The sequence below is a fragment of the Heloderma suspectum genome, chromosome 4 (assembly GCF_057233095.1).
Source record: "Heloderma suspectum isolate Gila_16-S chromosome 4, 16-S_ref, whole genome shotgun sequence".
Classification (NCBI taxonomy): Eukaryota; Metazoa; Chordata; class Lepidosauria; order Squamata; family Helodermatidae; genus Heloderma; species Heloderma suspectum.
In genome coordinates this window covers 219,335,580-219,362,465 of record NC_139461.1, presented here as the reverse complement: position 1 = coordinate 219,362,465, position 26,886 = coordinate 219,335,580, and the positions used below count along the sequence as shown (strand labels likewise).

Here is a 26,886-nt window from a genome sequence, read left to right as displayed (position 1 = left end):
GTCGGTTCCTGGGAACCGACCTCAGAGCCCGCGCTCCAAGGTCGGTTCCTAGAGAACCGACTTCCACCCCTTCCTGCACCGCCTCGTAGGCAGTGTGGATTGGCCCATGCACCGGGCTCAGAAGAGCAGCACAGAGCAGGGTAAATGGGGCGTTCCAGGGGGCAGAGAGGTTGGACGTTCCGGTGTGACACTTCCTATGTGTCGTCCGGCTGCCCCTCCCACCCTCCAAGGTCCTGCAGCTAGACAGCTGAAATCAGCTGTCTAGCTGCAAAAGCAGGGCGGTGGGAGTGCAGAGGACATCTGCTCCTCACCACTCCTCCCACCCTGCACTGGATAGGTGGTCGCCCCCAGGCTCAGAGGTGACCGTTGATCTGGATAGGATTGTTCCCTCCAGCACTTGTCTCAATGGTAGGCAACCTGGAGTCTCCAGATGTTTTGGACAACTCCCATAAACCCCAGCCAGGATGGCCAATGGTCAGGGATTATGGAAATTGTAGTCCAAAAAATCTGGAGGGCACATGGTTGCCTACACCTTTAGCTCACTAAAGGTGCTTTAGCTCACTATAGGCACTCTTTTAATGTTAGATATTGCCAGGCCTTTTTGATATCGGAATCCAATTATTTCATGTTCCACAAAAACTGAAATTTCAGATTCTTCACCCAAACTATATTATGGACATTAGCACAATATTCACCACTTTAATATAACAAGTTTTTTGACCAGATCCTGGATTGTCTCTGGCTGATTGTTTTAAACTGTTGTTTCTGTTGTGTGCGCTGCTTTATGTCCTTACATGAATGGTTTTTATACTTTATATAATATATTTTAATCGTTTTAATTTTTGTGAAACGCCCAGAGTGCTTCAGCTATGGGGTGGTATAGAAATGTAATGAATGAAATGAAATAAGCACATAATCTTATGGAAATAGTTTTTATGCATTTACACATAGGGCAATATCCAACGGTGACCATCCATGAAGGGCCAGTCCCACTGATTCCATTGCATGAGCGAGATTTAGCACTCTCAGGGGCAACCCGAACCAAGCAGAAAGACTCAGTTCTGGAAAGGGACAGGTTGGCGGAGCCTGCATGAGGGAGCTGGAAGTGCTAAACCCCTACTGCGTGAGCAGTGGATGCTGCCTGCACAATGGAATTGGTGGGGCTGGCCACTCGTGGAACAGAAGCAGCGGTGGACTCCACTCACAGAAGGGCAGCGTTGAATTCTATGCCACAGAAGCATTTGGAAATAACAAGGAATTTGCAGGTAATATGGCGAAAGCAACGGTGTCGTGGAGATATTCATGTCACAAAGGGCAGAGTACCAGAGGAACCATCGAAAGGCTGTTGTAGAGTTCAAGTGCATTGACATGTCATACCTACCAATGAAATTCTTAAACAAGTCCATATGCCAAGTTCTGCAACAACTACCAAATTCTATATCAGGCACTGCATTTTGCAATAGCTAATACAATCATAGGACCAATTCATATATTGGTAAAGTCAGCAATCCTGTGCTCCTGACATCTCAAAAAAGGCTTAACCAGATGGCAGGGATCAGCTGCATACATGTATTATACATATGTGCCCAGAGGACTGCAAAATCCACAAGGTTCCCATCACTGTCTTTCATTTAGAGTAATATAAGTTATATCAAAAGCACTGAGCACATCGTTATTGCTATGCTGATGTAACCGGTATCATCTTACTCCTGACTTTACAGAATTGAGGACTAACTAGTTGTGTTTAAAGCACTTCCTGCATTTTACCTGTTATGATAAACAACCGCTGTGTATGCTTCTTTTGAAAATTCAGCACAGCTGGATTTTCCAAAGATTACCTGCAAAAGTAAACAAAATGTAAACATTTTAAAATGTATTCCATGTTCTTTGGCAGTTAGGCTAAGAGCCTTTACCACTTTAAATAATTCTGCTTAGGCCTCTGCTTCTATAGTTGCGCTCTATATAAATAGCATACACTTCCGTTTAAATAATGAATTAAGAAAACAGGAAGGAGGGCATTTGGCTGGAAAAATGAGATTTGATGAGAAAGATTTCCTGTGTCTGTAGCATAGCAGGTGGTGTTGGCTGTGTGTAAGAGCACTCTGAGGATGAAACCTCAGGAACTACACAAAAGATGAACATCTATAGAACATAAGAGGGTACCAAGTGTTATAAGTATTTAAGTTTAAAAGTACTCGCAATCTGCACTGCGTTCCATTCTGAGCCTGTCCCTGTTGGGATGCAATGTGGAGGACTCCTGAGGACAGATACACATCACAGGGCACATGGTGTGTGCGTCCAAGACACAAAAACCAGTTGCGGCACACAAACACTTACACCTAACCCAAAACAGAACGTGCATGTGCACCATACCGGCATCGCATTGCTTGGATCCTCTCCGAACATAAACTGGACTTTGACAGTGATATTCCGAGCAGATCCTTGGCGGTTGGCAAAGTTAAGACTTTGAGGATAGACATATAGAATATTTCTGTAAAATAAGCAAAAGGTAAAAAACTATTAAATCATGCACAATATCAAACTGTCTTGGGCAGCCACACGTTCACTTAGGAGCACTGTGCCACAGTGTTGTATGAACACCTCTACTGTGTGAGCCCAAGCAACTTTTTGGAATAGATTTTAGGGATTAGACCTGATAGACAGAGTGCCTGAGGAACTATGGACGGAGGTCCGTCACATTGTTCAGGAGGCAGCAACTCAATCCATCCCAAAGAAAAAGAAATGCAAGAAAGCCAAGTGGCTGTCTGATGAGGCTTTACAAGCAGCTGAGGAAAGAAGGGAAGCGCAAAGCAAGGGAGAAAGGGGAAGATATATCCAACTGAATGCAGAGTTCCAGAGAATAGCAAGGAGAGACAAGAAGGCCTTCTTAAATGAACAATGCAAAGAAATCAAAGAAAACAACAGAATGGGAAAGACTAGAGATCTCTTCAAGAAAATTGGAGATCTCAAGGGAACGTTTTGTGCAAAGACGGGCATGATAAAGGACAAAGGAGGCAGGGACCTAACAGAAGCAGATGAGATTAAGAAGAGGTGGAAAGAATACACAGAAGAACTCTACAGGAAAGATCTGAATGTCCCTGATAGCCATGATAGTGCAGTCACTGAACTTGAGCCAGACATCCTAGAGAGTGAAGTCAAGTGGGCCTTAGGAAGCATTACTAACAACAAAGCTAGTGGAGATGACAGTATTCCAGCTGAGCTATTTAAAATCCTAACAGATGATGCTGTTAAAGTGCTGCATTCAATATGCCAACAAATTTGGAACACTCAACAATGGCCACAAGACTGGAAAAGGTCAGTTTATATTCCAATTCCAAAGAAGGGCAACGCCAAAGAGTGTTCAAACTACCGCACAATTGCGCTCATTTCACATGCCAGCAAGGTGATGCTCAAAATCCTACAAGCTAGGCTTCAGCAGTATGCGAACCGAGAACTACCGGAAGTACAAGCTGGGTTTCGAAGAGGCAGAGGAACTAGAGATCAAATCGCCAACATTCGCTGCATCATGGAGAAAGCAAGAGAATTCCAGAAAAATGTCTATTTCTGCTTCATTGACTACACTAAAGCCTTTGATTGTGTGGATCACAACAAACTCTGGCAAATTCTTAAAGTGATGGGAGTACCAGACCACCTTACCTGTCTCCTGAGAAACCTGTACGAGGGTCAAGAAGCAACAGTAAGAACCAGACATGGAACAACCGATTGGTTCAAAATTGGGAAAGGAGTACGACAAGGCTGCAAATTGTCACCCTGCTTATTTAACTTATATGCAGAGTACATCATGAGAAATGCCGGGTTGGATGAATCAGAGGTCAGAATTAAGATTGCTGGGAGAATTATCAACAACCTTCGATATGCAGACGATACCACCCTAATGGCAGAAAGTGAAGAGGATCTCAAGAGCCTCTTGTTGAGGGTGAAAGAGGAGAGTGCAAAAGCTGGTTTGAAACTCAACATTAAAAAAACTAAGATCATGGCATCTGGCCCCATCACTTCCTGGCATATAGAAGGGGAAGAAATGGAAGCAGTGACAGATTTTACTTTCTTGGGCTCCAAGATCACCGCAGACGGTGACTGTAGCCATGACATTAAAAGACGCTTGCTCCTGGGGAGGAAAGCTATGGCCAACGTAGACAGCATAGTAAGAAGCAGAGACATCACCTTGCCGACAAAGGTCCATCTAATCAAAGCTATGGTTTTCCCAGTAGTAATGTATGGCTGTGAGAGCTGGACTATAAGGAAGGCTGAGCGCCGAAGAATTGATGCTTTCGAACTGTGGTGCTGGAGAAGACTCTTACGAGTCCCCTGGACTGCAAGGAGGTCCAATCAGTCCATACTAAAGGAAATCAACCCTGAGTGCTCATTGGAAGGACAGATACTGAAGCTGAAGCTCAAATATTTTGGCCACCTAATGCGAAGACAAAACTCTCTGGAAAAGACCCTGATGCTGGGAAAGACTGAAGGCAAAAGGAGAAGGGGACAGCAGAGGATGAGATGGCTAGATAGCATCACCGATGCAATGAATATGAACTTGAGCACGCTCCGGGAGAGAGCGCAGGACAGGAAGGCCTGGCGTGCTATGGTCCATGGGGTCACGAAGAGTCGGACACGACTGAACGACTGAACAACAACAACAAATGACTCCTTTGGCTGCAGTCCTAAACACACTTGTCTTATTGAACAAATTGGAACTTGCTCCCAAGTAAACCTGATCGGATCGCTCTGTAGCTGCTGTTCTGATGGCCTCTTTTGCTTACTCAGTTCACAAACACACACACACATACTGAAACAAGTGTTGGACAACTCTCTTTACATGTCTTCCTCATTTCCATGTTCTAGTTATGTGTGTTATCGGTCAGCTTCTGTTACACAGGTGATAGCAAAACAGGCAACTTGTAATATCATAAAGCCTCATCAGTCTAATATTTCTTGGTGGTGGAGCACATCTGCCATGAAATTTGATCTGATAGCTCAGAATCAACAGCAATAATCAATATGTATTGCTTATACATTCTGGAGGTGGAGCAAAGCATGGTCTGGGAGAACATCTTGCTTAACTCTAGCTGATGATCTTTCTTTGATGGTTTCCACTCTTAGTGGGTGTCATGGCCCTGCAAGATACTGGCAACCTTATTCACTAAATTGACGTGAGAACATAAGCAGCCCAGGATGGCCTTCTTGCACACGCTTTCGCTGCATACCTAGGTACCTTCTATCACTTCTAAACATAAATGGTAGAAGAGCTAAGGGCGCTTTAACTCAGTTCTTTTGTGTGCCAAGCTGTTTAAGGAATATACTTATTCAGCAGACAGGGTAAAAAAAAGTAAATCTCTGTAGAATGGATGGGGAAACTGACAGTGGCAGTTTGCAGGATGATAAATGGAGGAGGTACAGAAAGGGAGAGGGAGCAGGAGAAAAGGAGAAACCTGCATAATATGAGGGGGTGGCCGTTGCTTGCATATGAATGACCCTGAGTTTTGCAAGATGCAGGACTTATGCTTGCATCTGACTCTTCTAGCATTCCAAACATATGCACTGTTAGCCCTTTTCTGCCTGCTTTCGAGCATGTTTCTGAAACATATAAAGATAGTGGGTTGTATCCAATGCACTATATCCAATGTTAGTCTAACTTGTCCATGGATTTCAATGTGTCTACTCTAAATAGGAATACAGCCCAGTGTCATAAATAGCTACAAGCAATGAGCAAAAAGAAAACCCAGCACGCATTGTTTCTCAATACATCTGTATCCATTTTGAAAAGATGAGTCAAGGTTTTCACACTGGGCTTTTCACAAACTCCTGAACAAAAACCTAAGTGCATAACTTTCAATATATCCCCTGGCAACAGCAAACTGATTATGGATGTAATCCACAGCCTTTCTGTCTCATGACGCTCATCCATCATAAGCCACCCTTCTCAATCGCTTGGATCCAAAAGTTCCCATCCTCTGACAGAGTGAGTCTTCCTCCATAATAGGAAGATTTCCTTTGTCAGAGGAAGACTCACCTCCTTCTGTCAGACAACGGAAACCTTTGGATCCAACCCAAGAAGCATTGTATTGTCCTTGCACTACAGAGAATGGTAGACTATAGGGCCACATTGTCTTTCTGGCTTCCATGCAGCGCAGTAAGCTAAAGTTCGCAGATAGGCAATTCTTTCTGTTTCAAATGAAGACCTTCATGCTGAATTAAGCGCTGGAATTTCATCCCCATTGGTCACCTTGCTTAATCAATGTTCTCTTTATTATTTCTGCAGGCAGCTGCTGAAGGATTTCCTCTTTTGTGGCTCTCCTAAATTACCTCATTCTGGCATGAATACATTTGCTCCTCAATGTGCTTTTTCAAATAAAAATGGATATGAAAATTTACTTTAAAATGTACTTTGCTCATAAAACTTTCATTAAATATTATTAGTAGCTTAAGAGAGGGATTTAAATGTATTTGCAAAGCCAAGCTATATGATCCCTACATTAAGAACAGCGTTTTTCAAGGAAATAATTGGGGCACTGGCCTTTTTTTTTTTTTAACTGCCCTTTTGTTTTTCCTTTAGTGGCATTATTTTTTCTAGAGATTTGGAAGGGGGATTGGTTCACTGAATTATAGGTGTTGAATTATAAGTGGAAGTCAACTCCCTGAATTGGAGCAGGATCCATATATTCTCTGTGGTGTCATCCCAACTTTGGAATGCCCTCCCAAAGGAGACATGATTGGCACTGACTTTTTTTCCCTTTTTAGTGCCAAATTAAAACATTCCCTTTTGCCCGGGCATTTTAACATTTTTTAAAATTCAGTTTAATTTTTTAAACTTAGTTAACTGATGTGTTTTCATTCAGTTTGCTGGTTGAAGAATTATTGTTTTAGCCTTTTAATCTGTAATTGTATGGGGCGGGGGGTTTAGATTGGATTTGTTTGTTTTTAAATGTTGTGAACACTACGCTGGGATCCCTTGTGGATAAAGAGCAGTTTATAAATGTCAGAAATAAATAAATATAAACAGTCTTGCCCATTTTATATAAATGATTGCATATGATAAGCAGAAGATAACAAAGCCTATTCTGCTTTCCAACTGTTGAAGGGCAGAAAAAAATGAGAGTTATGAGCAAGGAAGACTTTTGTGGAAAGGACATCCTTGATTTCTCTCCTCTTCCCCTCCTAAAATATCTGGCACATTATAAAGCACTCAAATAACTAGCTTTTGTGGAAAAAATGTACTAATTCCAGCAGTGAAGAAATGGATGAAGTGTACAGGATAGGAGTTGCTCTAAAAATAAATTCCCAGTAACTGTAACCCTTTTGATATCATCTCAAGGTTATTTTCCTCTGAATTATTTTATTCTGTGTGCTTATACAATCAACTACCTAACCTAACCCATACCTAACTCATCGTACATCTCATAACCACTGCAAACTATTGTATTTATAAGGAAGCTACACTAAATTCCTTCCTTCTTATAACGTTTAGGTTAAAAGGTTAATAATTTATATCTTTCTGTTCAACATTCATTTATTTGCCTACCTGAAAAAAACGCTGAGCAAATAGAACCTTGCCTTTGTGTTCAGAGCATTGTAAGAGGAAAAACAGCCCTTTAAAATCTTCCACAACTTAAATCCAGCTCGGTGAATTTCTTCTAAAAAGTACCTTACTGTGAGCATAATCCTTATTTTCTTCTAAAACCACCCCATCTCCCTTCACTGTCTTTGTAATGTGCCACCTACCCATCTCTTCGAATCCCCTATGCTCCTCATGTAGCATTTTGCCAATGCATGGTGTATCACATAATTTTTTAAAACGAAACAAAAAGAGGTATGAATTTTAGCCCCTTCTGCTCCTCACTTTATACAAGCTGGCAAACAAACCAGAAAGTCTTCCATTAACTATAGTTTCCCATTTTGTCCAAACTGAGAAATTCTGGCTAACAACTTTGGAACAAACCATGATATTAAATCAGTTTTGAACCATGGTTTCATACCCTGGCTTGGTCCGAAGCTGGCAATTAGTTTCTTGGTTTTGACGAAATCAGAAACTGTGGTTAATGGAAGATGTCCTGTTTTGTTTGCTAGCTCATGCAAAAAGGAGAACTGAAGGGGCTGCATGTGCGGCAAAAGGCTGGTTCATAGCTCAGCTCATTAAACTGACATATGACTGTCCAAACTTTCCCATTGTCTTCTATGTTATGAATCTGTTCCCACAACAATTTTTAAATGAGCCAATGCAAAAGACCACACTAGTCCAAGAAATCTGAAGGCCCAGAGAGGAAAAAAAAACTGGGAAAATTTGGAAAAACACATCTTTCCCCATTTTGTTTATCCAAATAGAAACGGGGAGGGGGTGGAGGGATGAAAAAAATATGCAATCATTTCTCTTTTAAAATGATGAATGAAGTACTTTCTAAAGCGTGCTTTAAAACAATGTTGTTACAGTAATTTTGTGCTGCTGTAAAGCTCTTACATCAAAGATGCAAAGGTAACAAGGCTAGTGATTATAGGATTGCGACTGTGTTTGTCTGGATGACTAAAACAAGCAATATATTTTCAGATATTGCAGCCTACAAAAAAATCTTCAGGTATTTCACCCCAATTTGGGAGCCAGCCAAATGTTCTAATTTAAATCAAATTTTGTCATCTTTTGTGTCAAGTGAAATAAATGGATGAATGCTTCAAAATACACATGCACTATTAAGAAACAAATTATTGTGAAGAGGTTTGAGAAGTTTATTTTATCCCATACCTACAACCATCCCATTTTCTAATGCATCTGAAGCTCAAAGTGAAAGTTCAAAATCAAAAGCTATGGCTCTTTCAGGCACTGATTAGAGAATTATATGTGAAATATGCTAGTATTTCCAAGGATATATTATTTATGTGGAACAAGAGATCAAGGAAAAAAATGAGTTCAGGAAAGCGGGTTTTCAGTACAAAGTTACTATGGATACTTGCAACACAGGGCATGTAATGTGGGAGATTGATCTCTACCTGTAATACTGGAATAGTTCGTGGATCTGTGTGTAGTGTGCTGCAGTGATCCAAGTTCAGTTTCAGTTATTTGCATGTATACTATAATTGTACATCTTGTGTTGCACCCTAAGGGCTATTATCCTATGCTGTGTACTGAAAATCCAAGCCTTGCTTTTTCAGTTCAAGGTAATAATCACTATGTAAATTTGCGTATCTAATTTGGAATCAGGGTTTTTCAAATAACTTAATATCAAGACGATTAGCCTACTCATGAACAATTCACTCTCTGAGTAAAATTCACTGTCATAAAATGTTTGTCAGATGGGTTCATCTATCCTGATAAACTAAGAGTCTAAATAGGACACAGGTTACATTCATTCAAGTTTAATGATCAACTACCCCAACTTGACTTTTAAGGAATGAGCAGAAGAATATATTACTAGCCATACCAAGTCCTGTTAGAACTGTCACAGAGAAGAGCTAATGGCAACAGGGGAAGGAAACATTTGTTGAAAGCTATTAATCATAGAATCATAGAATAGTAGGGTTGGAAGGGGGCCTATAAGACCATCACGTCCAACCCCCTGCTCAATGCAGGAATCTTCTGCTTATCATTAATATATGATAAGCAGAAAGAAAATGAAAACAGTTCTAATATTACCCTTCATCATTTCTCTAGCTATTTCAGCAACAACAGATGGAGACCAGTCTTCCTTTGAACCAGTTCCTCCTGAGCCAAAGTCAAGGTTTGCTATGTTAGATGATGTGCAACTACTAGCCAGTGGACTGCTCCAACTTGGGCGTGGCCTTAAAGACTTTGCTATCAAGACCAAGGGCCAAATGGATGACATCTTCCAGAAGCTTAACATTTTTGACCAATCTTTTTATGAGATCTCACAACAAACCAATGAAATCAAGGAAGAAGAGGAACAATTGAGAGAAATGACTTCTCAGTTGCAAGCCAATAATGAAGAGATAAGGAATGTATCTCAGGAGCTTAATTCCAAACTCGAAGTTCTTTCTCAAGATAAGATTCTTCTTCAAGATAAAGTAGGGAGGCTGGAAGAAAAATTAACGAAATTGTTTCATACCCAGCTTGAGATTCAAGAGCCTGAAGAAATTACATCGCTTAAAGTAAGTAGATACGGAACTGACTTAGTGGAGCCAAAGTAAACTGAAATGGTATTCTGAGTGCTACCAATGCAATCCAAAGCTGCATAGTCATGACTGATGCTATTGTACTAATACCGTGCATTTTGAATTTTTATGTTTTTTAATCAAGAAAGTGTCCACCTGTTCTCACTGTAAATTTGTTTCTACAATCTTCATTATGGATTTATGCAGAATATATCTAGTAACTACTTTGTTACTGATAATTTCTTCTAAAATGAGAAATATCTAGAGAAATAAGCAATTGTTTACATATGCTCTGTGTACCAAAAAGCAACCAAAGGGAAATGAATAATTTTAGTAAAGGCCAGGAATGGCCAGTGTCTTAAACATTTTAAACCAGTAAACCGTATGTTTTCTGCACACAGACATTGCTTTATTTGCTCAATCCATAAAGGAGGAATATCCTCATACCCAGGAGGGCTGAGGATACATTTCCCTTTAAGAACCTAGATCTTTGCACCCAGTCACAGGAAAAAAATCTTTCTTTTAAATATTCTACTTACCCACCTTTTTACATTTTGTGTTGAAGGTGGCTTAAAACATCATTATTTTACAAACTAATCTGTTTCAGTTTATTATGGTAAATAACCAGCATATCCAAATTAATCACACGACAATCAATAAAATCAGCAATCCAGCAGTACTTAATAACCCAACAACGATGTACTAAAAGCAACACCTGCAAAATAGCAAAAAATCATAAAATCGTTTAAGCAAAAGCCCGAGAAAACAGTCTTCATCTGGTGCCGTAATGTAAAAAGCATAAATGCCAAGCATACATTTCTGGGGAGGGTATTCCAGAGATATGGGGCCACTATAGAGCACACCTTACCCCACTTGCTACCCACCCAGTCTCAGAAGGCAGGCCACCCGGACTAGGGCCTCTCATAATGGTGCAAGTGCACTGTGCAAGTTTGTACAAGATGGACAGGTTCATGTGGGATGTAGAAGGAACTGGCTACAAAACATGGCCAGCCAGGGGGATGGCACGAGTAGACAATAAGGGCTCAAAGAGGCAGGGTTGAATTAGGATTTTTTCCTGGGAATTTTTTGCATCAGGAATTTTTTCTGATGAGGGTCAGCTTCGGTGCAGCCAGGAGAATCTCAGCACCTGGTCCCTCCCTAACATTCAGGCATGCAGCGGGGCTTCCCAGTTGGGCTCTGCAATGCCAAGAGGTGATAATGCTATCCTATTATAAGGACCCTTGGGGGCTAGACAAAACCTTGCAGGTGGTATGGTGCCACCTGTCCTCAGGAAAAGTATGGGGCCCACAGACTGCAAGGCAAAAAGGAATCTCACATGATTGACTGTAAACAAATAAGCCATTCAAATAAGTTTAAGGAAATGTCTGCTAGTTCTATTTAGCATAGTATTGCTCTGCTTTTATGTTTTTTTAAAAAATTCATACGCACTACTTGATTTTTATTGTAACCACCTTGTGTGGTTTTAACTTGTACGCTGCCTTGAAAGGGTTCCACCTTTAAAAGTGTGCCCTAAAAATAATTTTAACAGCCTTTGGTGAAATTGGGTTGGACTTAGAAGTGCCCATCTGTTAGTGGAAAGCCTCTTCCAGTCACAGAAGGTTTCTGACTTAGCAGAAGAATGTTGGATGACAAGTTCTTCCATTTGCACGGAAGACTTTACGCAGATTATCTCTCAAGATCTTTTTCCAGCCCACTAGAGTTCATATGCTGCAGCCTTGTTCTTCCATATTCTCCATAGGAACATAGGAAGTTGCCTTATATGGAGTCAAACCCTTGGCCCAGAATTGTTGACACTGACTGTTAGAGGCTCTCCAGGGTTTCAGGCAGGAATTTTCCCAGCCCTACCTGGGGAGGCTGAGGATTGAGCTGAGGATTGAACTGAGGACACTTTGCATGCAAAACTTGTGCTCTACCACTGAACTATGGCCTCCTACCTACTGTTTCTCATACTGCAATGAAAACTCATACATTGCATTGCACTGCAGGAACTCTTCTGCTAGTGCCTGCTCAAGGAGTCCATGGAACCGCACTGATTCCTCCTTCCGCTCACGTTCCTTTGGATTCCAGTAATTATTTTTGCTCTCCCTGCAGAACGTTGTTGAGCACCAAGACAACCACCTCAAATACCTTCTCAAAATTGTTCAAGTTCAACATGCCCAGCTTGCCAAACAGCAAGGGCAAATACAGGATCTGGAAGAGAAGGTAAAGTTGCCTCTTTTTTGAATGGCCTTCTCTATTCTGCTTATTGCATCAATGATTTCAGGTGACATTTTGCGAGACAGAGGAAAGATGTAGAAATAGGGGAAATGAAGAAGCAATGGGAAGAACAAAGTATTGAAGGAGAAGCTGAGTGGAAATAAGAAGTGGGGTATGGAGAGGAAAGGCAAGAAAATAAAGCATCTTCTCTGAATAATTGTACTATATTTCCATCGTGTTCTAAGTAATTTGTGAACAGCATATGTGCCCTCACTGTGTGTTCCCCCTGCAGCTTCTGGTTTTATAATGAAAAAATAAGCTTCTCTTGTTATGTATTTCAATTTGATCATTACTGAAAAGGTTTTATACCATAAGGCTCCACACACATTATGTTTTTAGGTGTATCCCTAAGGTATTTTAAAACATATACCTAAACCAGAAGTGGACAACTTGTAGACCTCCAGATGTTGTGGGGCTGCAACTTCAATTAGCCCTAGCCAGCATAGCCAGTAGTGAGGATGATGGGTGTTGCAGTCCAGCAACATCTGAAGGGCTACAAGTTGCTAACCTCTGATCTGAACAAACATATAAGTGCAACAAGCCCAAGGTTGCAAACAAATGTAATACATAAGTGCAATCATGAGGGAGCCAAGGCTGGCTAACTTGCAAGCAAACCTGGGTTTGTCATGTGTAGTGCATGATCCACATCTTGCAGCACAATCTTATACATGTTTACTCTTAACTTATGCTCTACTGGCCTTGTTCAGATGCACATTATGGAAGGGTGGTAAGGTTAGCCATGGTACATGGTGGTTATCACTAACCACTGCGAGTGCTATTGCCACGTGTGCACATAACCACATTCCGCAACATGGTTAGACTAACCATTTTCTAACCACCCTCCCTCCTGCAGGAACCCGCAGTCCTCTGGATGGCCATGCATCCCAGTGGCCTTTGCGCTGTCGGTCATTTTAGTGCTTGGTGCTGCCATCTTGGTGCTGTCGGCCATTTTGGTACTCAGCGGCTACTCCTTCTTTGGCTGCTATTGCCACGGAGCTCTATGGCAGCTGTCAATTAACCACAGAGGCTGTTCAGACATCATGCTAAGCTATGGTAGAGCTCACTAAACATCTTGCAGCAAGTGGTTAGTGAACGTGGTTAGTCCGTGGTTGGGACTGTCCCATGGTTGGGACAGATGCCTGCTCAGACATCATGCTAAGCCAGCATGGTTAGCTCAAAACTCCTAACCATCATGGCTTACTGTGGTGTCTGAACAGGACCACTGTGTTTAATGTGGCTTCCCTAGAAAGCGTGTTTAGGATCATAGCCGTAGTTTACTAGAGGAGGAATTTTTTGCTCCACAAAGCTACAATCTTAAGTACACATACATTAATATGGCCTACCGAGATGAATGGAATGGATTCACTAACATAACTCTATAATGGATGACAACCTTATGGAAGTTCACTAAGAAGACAAACACACGCATATGCTTGGAGATACCAACAAGACAGCAGAGATGCTATGGTTTTCAATAGGATGAATGGGAACTCAGCTCCCCAAAATGTGTACTTTATTTTCTATTACAGATTTAATTTTTCATAATATAGAGAGGTGACATTTCCAGAAATGTTGAAGCCATGGAAGGGAAATGTTTTTTTCATAGTCTCCCCTGCCACCCCAAAGCCTCGGAATAAACAGACATTTTAGGGGATATTGAAATATGAATAACTTAACTTATTTTCATATTATTTCTAAACTTACTTAATCATTTTCAGAAAATAAAATGCTTTAGCTATAACTTGGACATACACTGTAAATCTAAAATAATAAGTTTTGTTCTTAGTTTTATTCAAACAATAATTGCAAATACAACCTAGTGCTACAGATGGAACAGCAACCAGCTGTACCTTAGGGCACCAAATCTATCTTGGTTTTTGCTAGTTGGGAAAACAGGGTTGGAAAATAGAGTTTAAAACAGAAGCCATGAACATCGCATTAAACAAAAGCAAGTTTTTATCTTGTGGGCTTAGAAGCAGCCTCCACAGCCAGCATTATCAAGAAACAAACGAAAAAATACAAAAAAATTGCAATTCCCTGAGGCAGCAGTTATGTTCTTCCTCTACCTCATGGCTGCTTTGGAAGGAACAGGAGGTCTCAGCCTCCCTTCACACAGAGGAAAGGAACATGGGCTCAGAGATAGTGCATCAGTGGGAAATCTGCCTCCAGGTCCTTCTCTCGCAGCCACTTCAGAGGGCCCCATTGCCCAAGGCAACAGGGCACCATCTCTACACCCATTTCTCTTCCCCTGCCACAGAAACATCAGAGTGAAAGAAAGGGCCCAGACTCCTTTCACCCTTAAGGCAAGTACAGAGTGCAGTGATTTGCTTCTCACTGTGTTGCATAGGGGATCATTTTAACCCACAATTTCTCCCTGCAAAGGTGAGGGCTCTCTATCATAAGAAGACACCTTCTCCTACTATGTTCTCCCCATAGGGTTGGGATCCAAATCTGTCAGTAGGCAGATAAAGCAGAGACATCACCTTGCCGACAAAGGTCCGTCTAATCAAAGCTATGGTTTTCCCAATAGTAATGTATGGCTGTGAGAGCTGGATTATAAGGAAGGCTGAGCGCCGAAGAATGGATGCTTTCGAACTGTGGTGCTGGAGAAGACTCTTACGAGTCCCCTGGACTGCAAGGAGGTCCAATTGGTCAATCCTAAAGGAAATCAAATCTGAGCGCTCATTGGAAGGACAGATACTGAAGTTGAAGCTCCAATATTTTGGCCACCTAATGCGAAGAGAAAACTCTCTGGAAAAGACCCTGATGCTGGGAAAGACTGAAGGCAAAAGGAGAAGGGGACGGCAGAGGATGAGATGGCTAGATAGCATCACCGATGCAATGAATATGAACTTGAGCATGCTCCGGGAGAGAGCGCAGGACAGGAAGGCCTGGTGTGCTATGGTCCATGGGGTCACGAAGAGTTGGACACGACTGAACAACAACAACAACAACTAATAAAACATAGATAGAAAAATAATTTCTCTTTCTCCTTTTAGCTAAACAGCTCCTGGTTTCAAGATGACACAGAGATCTTCTTCCCCCTGAAGGAAGATGAAACAAGGAATACTAAACTTAATACAACAGCTGAAGTTCAAGATTATAAAGGTAATTGCTCCTATGGAGGGAAAAAGTAATCCTTGTGCAAACCATCATCTGGGAATAGTGTTCTTGCATATATGTTGTTATTGGTGTACATTTTTGAAAGTTGTCCCATGTAATTCTCTCTTTTTCACTCTTTGGTATTGTTGGAAAAACAATAATCTGCAAGTGAAACCTGCAACAAAATATTGCTGTCTATCATGCCTCCTAAAAGAAGAGCTCTTGATCAGGGTTCCAACCAGCTATTTCCTCCAAGCAGGGCATTCCAGTCTGCCTCACACCTCATTCCATTTTTTTTTAAATTATCCAAATGTCACTCTACAATCTATGGCTTCTGAGCATGCCCAGTCCTTATTGAACTGTTTTTGGGAGGTCTGCCCTTTTAGATTTGTCTTCATGTCCTTCTGTCAACCTTGAGGTTTTCCCAAGTATATTGACACTTTCCTCATTTCTCCTTGGCCCCAGTCCTATCAGCACTCATCACCTGAGTTTGCTATAAGACGGGCTGATACAAAAAAATCTATCAAAGGGTTTATTCATGGCATATTTTCCTGAAAACCCCACCACAGAAGTCCAGGCCACAACACTTGAGTGCATTTCAATGGAACTATCATAAGCCTCGGAAACGAAATTGATCTTATGACTGAACAGCCAAAACGCAGTACTTTAAACTCATATGAAAAGGGACAGAATCTGTTTTAATGACTACTTGGGAAAGTCATGTACACCTGCAAGGCTGCACTCACTTTCTATAAATGTCTGTCTTCAGTAATGCAGTTGTAAGTTTAAAACTGTTATTGTTTTTAGGCAATGCAACTGATTGCACTTGGATTTACAACAGAAGTAAAATATCTAATGGCATTTATTCTATTAAGCCCAGTGGATCCAAGGCATTTAACGTCTATTGTGAAATGAAAACAGGTATGTCCAGCTGTGCCAGCAGACATTTTATTCTCCCTTTAAAACTTAGCCTGATCTTCTGAAAAGCACCTTCTAACCTAGATAAACATTCTGTTACTGTGGTATACATATACTACATACATAATTTTTATAACAATGATCAGAACACAGAAATGCTAATTACATTTAGGGTTTTCATAGGGAACTGCAAAAATTGAATGGGTTCAGCAGAAGTATCTCTACCCAGCAAGAGCTAAGAACCCTCTACTAGCTATATATTATAAAGTAGCATACTTTAACACTTTGTCTCAGTTTAACATCAGTATGTGGCACACTGAGACTTTTTCTGCCATTAATAAAATTAAACAGCAATATGCAGGCATGTACTTCAACTGTTACTTTCCTTTTCTTGGTTTCACAAGCAGGCTTATGAGTTGGATCAAATGATGAATGAATAATGTAACTTCTGGTGTTTATTCATAGCTATTGTGGGAAATGCATGTTCTCCACGTGCATCTGGAATCCATGTTCCTTTCTGATTAAAAGGTGCAGAAGTCTCTTTTTGAAACATCAGAAGTACTTGTGCACAACAGATGTGCAAGTTATTTGTGCACAATGATTTTCACCACTTCCTCTAAGTTATGATGCAGCCCTAAGAATAAATGGTGTGCTTTATCATTCTGGCAACAGTGAACATCTCAGTAGCTCTGGCTGGTGCATGTTTATTGGTCTTGTATCAAAGATCATGCTTGTTATCTTGTTGTGCAATGTGTCACCTGTTTTCTTTACACATATCTTCTCACCAAAACTACTGCCATGCACTCTTATTTTCTGAGCATCAATAAATGAAAACAGGCAAGCATCATGATTTGTTTGGATGTTTAACCATACTTGGCCAGTTACTACTTTTTTTTAATCTGTAAGGTCATTAAATCAATAATTTATATTCCAACTGGGTCAGATGAGGATGTCATGACCAGATATCATCAGAACTACCCCTCTTTCAACGCTGGGCAGATTGCATGGACAACATTCATGCCCATGTATGAAAGTTCACATGCAGGTGTCAATTAAATCGACATTGTACAAATAGTGTTTATGTGGAGGGGGGGACCTCAATTTTCCTTCTGTATCTCACTGTGGAGAGCAATCACATGGGGACACAGTGTGAACTGGCCCTGTCTCTGTCAAAGTCCAAAACAAATGGAAAAGATAGCCAAACAAGCCATATTTATACATGGTTTTCATCCACAGAAAGCTCATGGACAGTTATTCAAAACCGATCTGATGGATCACTAGATTTCAATCAAACCTGGGACAACTATACAAATGGGTTTGGCAACCTTGACGGTAAATATATTCTTTTTGCTACATACTTTTCCTAGAGACCAAAAGTACTTTTTATGTGCTAAAACGCTAACTGATTGTAGCTTGTGCAAACAACAATGCAAAAAAAAACCCCAAGCTAAACATATCTTAGAGAGGCTACGGACTGATTCACAATTCCTGTTTTGAATTTGTTTTCAAGATTGGTTAACTTCCTCCCCCCTCCCCAAAAAACCTGGCCTGAGTTTACATGTGGTAGACAGGTTGTCCTAAGACCCGAATTGCCACTGAATCATATATTAATGTCACTTTTCATGCACAGAGCATCACAAGCACTCTAAAACTCAGATGACCAGATGTGGTACAAGTACATTCAAATGAGACTGACAGAAAAACAATGAGCCAAAAAAATGGGTTTTGTGAATATATTATCAATGCAGATGATTAAAATATACACACAATGTTGGATCCAGAATCACACACCCTCCATCTCACCCCCAGCTCTACCTGTTCTTCATGCTATGGACGGCACATTTGCTTAGGGTCTATTGACTAACACATGCAGGCCTGATGCACATGATCTGTACACCACAAAATCAAGATGTACAGATCGAGTGGATGGCATTGGGTTCTATGCACATAGCTCCCTACACAACCAAGAAGCCCAGCATACGGACCCAGAACAAGGCAGTTCAATCACGATTCCCCAACTATGAGTACATTCTATGCATCTGCATCGGGCAATAGTATGCTGTATGTAAGGAATATCAGATTAATTTTAGGACAATTATATAGCTGATTTTTAAATTACGTACTTAGAAGTTATTTCTCATTTGGGATTCAGTTATTATTTAGGCTTAAGTATTATACAGTTTTTTTGTGAATTGGCCCTTCCAAAAGTCTTGTCATTCAACCTCGACATGAATTAGAAGCAGCAAAGGAATACATTCGAAGCTGATCAAAATAGTTTTGGTTCTTTCTTCCACTGCTTTGGAGTTTAATTAGTATATGACTAGTGCAAGTTATTTGTGGACAAACTAATCATTACTCTTTCCTATCCTAACCCTGCTCCCCCTGCCCCCGCCCAGGCAACTGTATGATGCAACCTGAGGCTTGCGCTCCAACACCATCTTCTGCAATGCAAGATGGGCAGGGCTCACTCTGCCTGTTTCTCAAACCCTTTATTCTCCCCCATTTACAACATCTTTTTGAAGGCAAAAATCTTCTCCCCCCCCCCCCACACAAGTCTTTAGATTGAAACCTTTCCCTGGCATTGGTGAAGTAGCCTACTTCTAGCTTCTGCAAAGGCTCTCCATCACACTGAGCAAGGAAATCTGTTAGGAAGCAAATCCCAAGTATTTGAAGTAGAACAGGCCACACAAACCCTACATCTGAAAAATCTTCTTAAAACTAGCCAGTGCAGACAAAGGTATGTTTCTATAATTCCAAACAGAAATCAGTTTAAGCCTCAAAGTCTTGTCCTTTGAGACTCATTTGAAAATCTGTTTTGCAGAAATATGTGACCAAATGAGATGCATGCATACTCAAAGAACCTTTATAACGTATTTTAATTAAAGCTTGTAATGGCTGCTAGATAAGTTGTCATGTGGTGACAGGTACAACATTCTGCTTTCATGTAGGCAACATGATGCCATTAGGTCCATATTAAGCTCAACCATTTTCCTCGATACAAAATCCTGGTTTCTAGACTTAAACCAGCCAATCATGCCACCAATGAGCAGGTGGAGAGAACCCACCCCTATTTGCACAGGTTAAGCATTCACTTAGGATACAAGGCACAGGCTGACACACACATCATCAGCACATTTTGCTAAAGATCTGTTTCAAGCTGCTTTAGCAAATGTGTTCTATGGTGCAGGAATCAAAGTAGCAGTGTTGCTTGGCCAGACAGGGCATTGAACAGCATATAATAGCAATTATCTACATTAACTTCTATCCTGAAATCACTTTGGCATAAGTAGTTCAACTGACATCATTGTTATTACCTGAAAATCAGTACTTTCTGGGTTGTAAGTTCAATTATATCTAGTTAACATTTAGGCGCATCTCAAAACATATTGTTTTATAATTCTTACATTACTGATATGAAGCTGCATTATATCAAGTCAGATCACTGGCCCATCTAGCCCAATATTGTCTTTTCCAATGGGCAGTGGCTCTCTAAAATATCAGCCATCTGTGATTCTTTTTAACCAAGGATGCGGGGGGTTGAACTCAGGAACTCATACATGCTATGCTCAGCAAATACTGTTACCGCTGAACTCTGGGCTCTCCATTATTTATTTGATATGTAGACCAGTCAATCTAACAGTAAGTACTTTCTCACAAAACACATAATACTATTTACTGCATAGCGTAGGCTTCCAGAATATTTGCCTGATCAAACTGTTTCTGCGGTCCACTTAAACTCATTAGCTCATTTTTCCTTTCTCAAAAAAACACAAAAAAGCAGTTATTTGATTTTCAGTACTTTTAAACCAGAGGTTTTAGGAAGTTCTGACCTGGAAAAAAAAGTTGACAATAGAGCAAGATCAAAGGTGAGACTGGCATGGTGTAATGCCAATGTACAAGTTTGCCCAGTGAGGAAATCTGAAGCACAAATGCAACATCAAAATGTAGCGGCTTACTTAAAATAAGTATGCCTGGCATTTTCCAGCTATTTTTTGTACAAACATCCTCTGTGACTTATCTTTTCCAGCTTGGAATGGCTCCATTGGTCCAGGATATCAACATCTTTGCTGAGAAAGTGGTTTATGCAGCAATCCTATACTTGGGAGTAAGCCCCACTGAATTCACTGGAACTTAATTCTGAGTAGACATATATAGGACCGCACAGTTACTGTAACTATTCAGGAAAAAATCTAACTATAATACTGCAGTCATATATCCACTTACCCAGGAGTAAGGCAGATTGAGTTCAGTGAAATTTACTTCTGAGTAGATACGTATAGGATTGTGCTGTAAAGGTACAATCCACACTTACCTCTGAGTAAGGTTCATTGAGCTCAATGTGGCTTGCTTCTGAGTAAACATGTTTAGGATTGCACTGCACGTAGCCCACTTAAAATGTTAAATTTATATGTGCTGCGGTAAATGACACTACCAAAATGCCTATTAAGGGTGTATTTCTTTCTCATGGATGACAGTCCATTACCATTGCAATTAACTTTTATATATGCCACTTGCTTCACTTATCACAGAGATTCATTCACATGCTTCTGTTAAGTATGCTTTGAATCCTCCCTTGCAGACTTTGACAAGCTCCAAACTTTCATTCTCTTTATATTTAGTTTTATTTTTCTTTTTTATTGTTCATTGGTGCATAATACAAAAGATATAAATAAAAAAGAGATTTGCTGGAGAAATTATCTGAAAAGTTCAAGGATTCCCAAGACTCTGCTCATCTACTTAATATAATTAGTAAATCTAACTCAGATGTCTATATCATGTGTTCAATTTATTCTAATAGTTCTGTTTGTGCTCTAAGAGTTCTGTTTGTGCAACATCTATTTTCAGGAGAGTTTTGGCTGGGCCTGCGTAAGATCTATTCCATTGTAAACCAAGCTGACTACATCCTGCGTATTGAGTTGGAAGACTGGAGATCGAACAAGCGTTATATCGAGTACATATTCACAATGGGAGGCCCTGAAATAGATTACGCGGTCCTTCTCTCAAGGGTTACTGGCAATATCCCCAGTGCCCTGCCGGAAGAGAAAGAAGTGAAGTTCTCTACAAAAGATCATGATAACAACACTGAAAGAAAAGTCAGCTGTCCAGAAAGTGATTCAGGTAGCCATTTTCTGTACATGCCATTACTTTAGCTTTTCTTATAATCAGAAAAATAGCTGATTTAAGTTAAAAGTAGCTGTGATGTTGTCATAAAACCTCTAAATGGAATGATCACAGATTTACTGTCCTGAAACTGAAGCACTAGGAGCCAGGCAACAAATTCAGAATAATAAAGGAGTAGAGCAGGCGGGGGGCTGCATATCTGAGTGTTCACCTACTGGAAAAAGACATTCGTGCACACAAGACGCCTGCACTATAACATTTCTATCCAACATGGTAGCTTCCTATAGACAATGAGGTGTTGTTGTTGTTGTTTTTTTAAATCAATTTTGTAATTTCCCACCTACATTCTGTATTGGTCTTGGAGGCTATATCCCACAACTCTCCTGAATGTGAAAATCAGCCTCTAGTGCCTCTTTCTCATATATTTCTAGCCCTCTAACGCACTCACCAGGTAGAACTTGAGGAGGTAGAAACAGAACTAAAACAGTTCAATTATTTGTGCAATACTTCAAAGTAAATGAGTAGCACAGGAACTGGTGGCCTGATTTCCTGTACATCGCGACCAAGTAAGGGTTGAATCCAGGCTTTGTCATACTATTTTTTATGCTTTGGTTTCATTTTGATGTTATTGCATATCATATATACCACCCTGATATCCTAGGATGAAGGGTAAGTTAAAAATACTTTAAATAAATAAAATAAACAAGAATACTTAGTAGACCCATTGAAAATAATGGGACTTAAGTTAGTCATAACCAACTTAAGGCCCATTGATTTCAATCGGTCTACACCAAGTACGACTGAGTCCGGATCCAACTCAAGCCAGAATTATAAGCCGGGGTTTGTTCTGGAGGATTGTATGACAAACTCCATGCAGGCAGCAGTGCTTCCAAGTCACTTTTCACAAAACCAGCCACTCCTCACGTCATCCAATAAGCTATCCTATTAAGGATTTTCAGAAGCGAAGCACAGCAAGGAGAAACATGAGAAGTTCCCATACGCACAGGAAAGGCCATTCAGGTGCCTAGCCCTTGGTCTGTGTGATTGCATTAAGCTGTTGCTGCCTCAGTTAAATGGTGTTTACAATATCATCTTCAGGTGGCTGGTGGTACACTGCATGTGAAGAAACAAACTTGAATGGAAAATACATCAAGCCAAATTCAAAAGGAAAACTGGAAAAGAAGAAGAGAGGACTGTACTGGAAGCCTCAGAAAGGAAGACCCTACCTTCTCAAATCAACTAAACTGATGATACATCCTACAGATTTCAAAAATTTTGACTGAGCATCTCCATTCATAGTTTACCCAATAAAGCACTAACTATTTCAGTCGGAGCTACATGAAGGCATATTTCAGTACTCAAAGAGATCAGATGAAAGAATTTCATTATACCTTAGTGGTGTATGTTCTTTATGTGGTTGTCATATGTAAAAAATGGGAGACTGTCTTGGTCACATGCCAGTACGTTCAAGAGATGGGCAGAGCTCTGAAGATGGGAGAAGGGCAGCCAGCTTTCCAGGCCTGCTACTGGCTCTGGAAACCCACTACTAGCAAGCTTTCTTTAGCATCAGGGATAGCTGTTTCCATAGCTGTGAGAAGGGGATGGGAAAAGGCTTGCTCCAGGCAGGGCTTGACCACGTGTCCTTTCCCTCAGCAGCAAAAATGCCTGGGAGCTGGTCTTTGCTATAGGAAGACAAAGAGAAGCACCACTGCTGGGAAGAAGTGTGGCATGGAAACATCTTCTGTCTTGCAGCAGGGGCAGCAAGAATGCATGACCCATAGCATAATAGCTCATCATCCCACCACAGCCTGGTTTGCCCAATCCAGCGTGTAACTTTATGCCAAAGAAGAGAATGGGGCCAATTCACTTCTGTGGCAAAAAGCAAGCTACTGCTTTTCAGGGCACAGTTAGGGTGGAGACCAAACCTACTATTGGGGATCTTAGCTTTGCCTTCCCTACTCCTCTGGTTCCCTTCAGTGTTTCTTATTAACTTCAAAGACTTCCATAAGGTTCTATGGAAAAAATAAATAAAGAGGGTGCAATATAGGATACCGTTTAGGGAGAGCAAAGCCCCTCTCTTGGCCTGAAATCTGAAACCACTCACATGAAGGAGAATAGTCAAGCTTTTTGCTGCAATCCAGCTGTGACTTTGATTATAGCTGGTCTACTTCTTCCCATACCAGACAAGAGCTTCCAGTAAAATGAATGGTACAGCATAAATAGCCTCAGTTTTGGACAAGTTCAGGTAATGCAAGAAATCCAATTTTCTCCCAGTGCCCGGGGTTGCCCTCACCTTTACCCCAGCGCCTGGGGTAGTGCAAAGTACACCATGTTATTGTCTTGTATATAAAAGAATGTCTGCCATTCACCCTTCTAGGAAAACTTGAAGGGCTGAATTCAGGACACCCTTTGGACGTAGAAACCTCCCATAACCCAATACTAGCCTCTGCTGACAGCGATCAAGTGGGGAAGGCAATGTGTGTATGTGTGCAGAGTGCACAGAGATATACTAAGCTCTCCCTCACTATCTTCTTGACCTTCCTCTCCCTACTATCATAACAACAAACATTTCTTTTGTGGTTTGTTTGTTTTTTATTAGGTTTGACTGACAAACTGTCTTTACATCAACAAATTTTTGCTTACTATTTCAGATATTTTAGATTATCAACTATGTAGATAATGGTTTATAAATCAATGCTGTGGTTTTTAATGTTTCAACTAATGCTAGCTGATTGTGGGAAAATTTATATATACACATATCAAAACATTCTGCCAAATATTAACTGTGAGGGAAAACGAAGTCACTTCATTTCCCCCCAAAATCCTACACATCTGGAATTGTACAAAACATGTGTCTATGCTTTATGATCCGATCCTAACCTGCTTGTCTTATTTGCATAGCTAATCTAATGAATATAATTCTCTAACAATCCATAAACAAAAGAAAAGGTGTTCAGATCTAAGTCATGGTGCAAGTTAATTTGGGAAATCATTCTTTGAGAGTTTTTTCTCACGATTCAAGGAAAAAAACAGTCAGGCTACTGTTGATTTTGAGTATCAAACAAACAAACCACAACATATTTAGCAAATAAAACAATAAACAAAGCATCATGTTTATAAATCACAAAGACTACTTCTTCAATGAGGTGGAAAACAACCCTGAACCTTCTGCTAGCAATTTCATTTTAGTCAATGGAGTTTCAGTTGAGTAAAAATTGTATACCATAATCTGAACACTTCTGTTCTAATGCATAGCCTTATCATTTTGGCCCTGACAGAGTTCTAGTCTTGCATACCACTGAAAGTAATGTAGTGTGGATGGACTATATGTACAAGTGCATCCACTTTATTCTGCCATTTCCAATCAAAAGAGAGAGCTGTGCACAAAAATGGCTTCTGAGTGCAATTCTTCTTCTCTAGATTGAAGGGCTAGAGTTAAATGGATGCAGTAGGCTTGCAGAAAGAATTTCCAGATTGTAATTAGCTTATATCACATTGACTGTTATATATTATGTACTGAAAGTTTTGCAGACATTTGTAGCATTTTAACAGTTTAGCAGGCCACATAAGATTAACAGCTATATTCTACTTGCACCATCATTTAGTGTGGAATAGCAGCCAGTTTGAAACAACTCATAGCTAATTGTTTCACGGTTGATTGTATCACAATATGCTTACTTGGGTCAATGTACTAAAAATTATTCTGTACATTCTAAAAGTCAATAAAGAAAATGTCCAAGTTAAATGGCTGCACAATGCAGAAAATAATTATATTAAACCCAAGCAAGAGTGTTTTAAAATTTAAAAAACAAAAGGCCCTTAACTTAAGATTCTTTAGGAAGCCATGCACTCTCATACAAAAGCCTTTTCCTACAATGACTGGGTTTGCATGACACAACAATCCATCATGGTGGGTGACAAGCTATGGTGGATTGTCATGTTGTGCGAACCCATACCAATTCCTGCAGGGTGGCTTGTGTGTGGGTAACAAGCTATCCTAACAACCCATAGCTTGTTTTAGGGGTTGGTGTACCTACAATGAGTTGGTGTGTTCGCTGAACCTGGTGCTGCCAACCCATTGTAAGCTGCAGGCCTCAGAAGCGAGCCCCTCGGCAAGAGCAGCAGAAACTCCTGCTGCTCTTGCCGAGCGATCTCACCTGAGCCGCAGTGACAGCCCCTCCACTGGTGCCCAAGCAGCAGTTTGCCAATCCTTTAAAAAAACACAGCACCCCAACATTTGCGCAAAACAGGGCCGAAAATTACTTTAAAAAACATTCAGGACTGGGAATGTGCACAAATAACTTTGTGATTTGGGAGGGAGGGTCCGCTTTTTTGCAACTGCAGAGGTGCACGATTGCGGCTGTAAAGCTATAGATACTATATTGCCTTGTTTACCGCCTTGTATGTTTCAACTGTCAAAGGGAACAACCTGTATTAAGAAACATACAAGGTAATTGACAAGATAGGGCTGCATCTATGCTAATCTGACTGCCTTTGACAACTGACAGGTGGGGGGGGTGGGAGGAAGGTGACCAGATCAGACCCTTAGCAAAGTTATCCTTAAGTTTTAAAGTACAGGAAGGGGGAGCTCCAAAAATGGGGTGGACTCTAGATCAACCTTCAAACCAGTTGGGAGAGACTTGAGGAAGGATGGAATGGAAGGGATGGCCCCAAGGGTAGGTTTCACACATCAGAACTTGAGGATAACTGTGCTAAGAGTACAATCTGGTCCCATTTCCCCAACCTGTCAGGGGGTAATTTGCACACACTGACAGCTGTCAAATTGAGCAAAGTGGATCAGATTGCACTGTTTGCAACCTGATCCCCAGGGTTTGAAGTGTGGAACTTACCCTTGGGGCTTGCCCCTTCCATTCCACCCCTCCCTGAGACTCCCCCAAGCAGTTTTAAGGGTGATCTAAGGTCTACCCCATTTTCAGAGCTCTCCTTTTACTGCACACTGGGGATCAGGTTGCTATGGGCGTTAACAATTAAGAGTCTTGTGGTACCTTAAAGATTAATACATCTATTATAATTTGTTTTAGCCTTTACGGTACCACAAGATTCTTTATTATCTCTACTAGCCATGATAGCTCAATCCTCCAAGTACTTATATAGTCCAATACTGTTAGTTCCTATGGCAACATTTCAAATTTAAATTGTGCACTGTGAAAAAAAGTATTTGTTTAAACATTCAGCCCTGAGTTCTCTGAAGTTCACCTGCTCTCAATGCATCACTGAGGAAATACCTAAGCATTTCATATATTTTGAAGCTCAACCTCTGCTTGGCTCAATGATAATTACTAAACAAACAAGCATGTTATTGCACACCTTTTTCCCTACTCTTTTGATTCTCCA

General features: G+C 40.6%; 2 protein-coding genes across 3 annotated transcripts in view; one reads left to right on the top strand and one right to left on the bottom strand.

Annotated features, from left to right (window-relative positions):
- Window positions 1–26,886, bottom strand: part of DOCK7 (dedicator of cytokinesis 7) — a 152,210-nt gene that overhangs the window by 66,582 nt on the left and 58,742 nt on the right. For both annotated transcript variants that reach the window (XM_084852329.1, XM_084852330.1), the window contains exons 15-16: window positions 2,374–2,491; window positions 1,768–1,838 (exon numbers count right to left, since the gene is read on the bottom strand). In XM_084852329.1, the coding sequence (XP_084708455.1) occupies window positions 1,768–1,838; window positions 2,374–2,491 (189 nt within the window). The remainder of the gene's footprint in view (window positions 1–1,767; window positions 1,839–2,373; window positions 2,492–26,886) is intronic.
- ANGPTL3 (angiopoietin like 3) lies at window positions 9,422–25,312 on the top strand. The gene is made up of 7 exons (XM_084852328.1): window positions 9,422–10,110; window positions 12,226–12,336; window positions 15,390–15,498; window positions 16,300–16,413; window positions 17,647–17,742; window positions 21,256–21,528; window positions 22,630–25,312. The coding sequence occupies exons 1-7, from the start codon at window positions 9,598–9,600 to the stop codon at window positions 22,812–22,814; spliced, it is 1,401 nt and encodes a 466-aa protein (XP_084708454.1). The 5' UTR covers window positions 9,422–9,597; the 3' UTR covers window positions 22,815–25,312.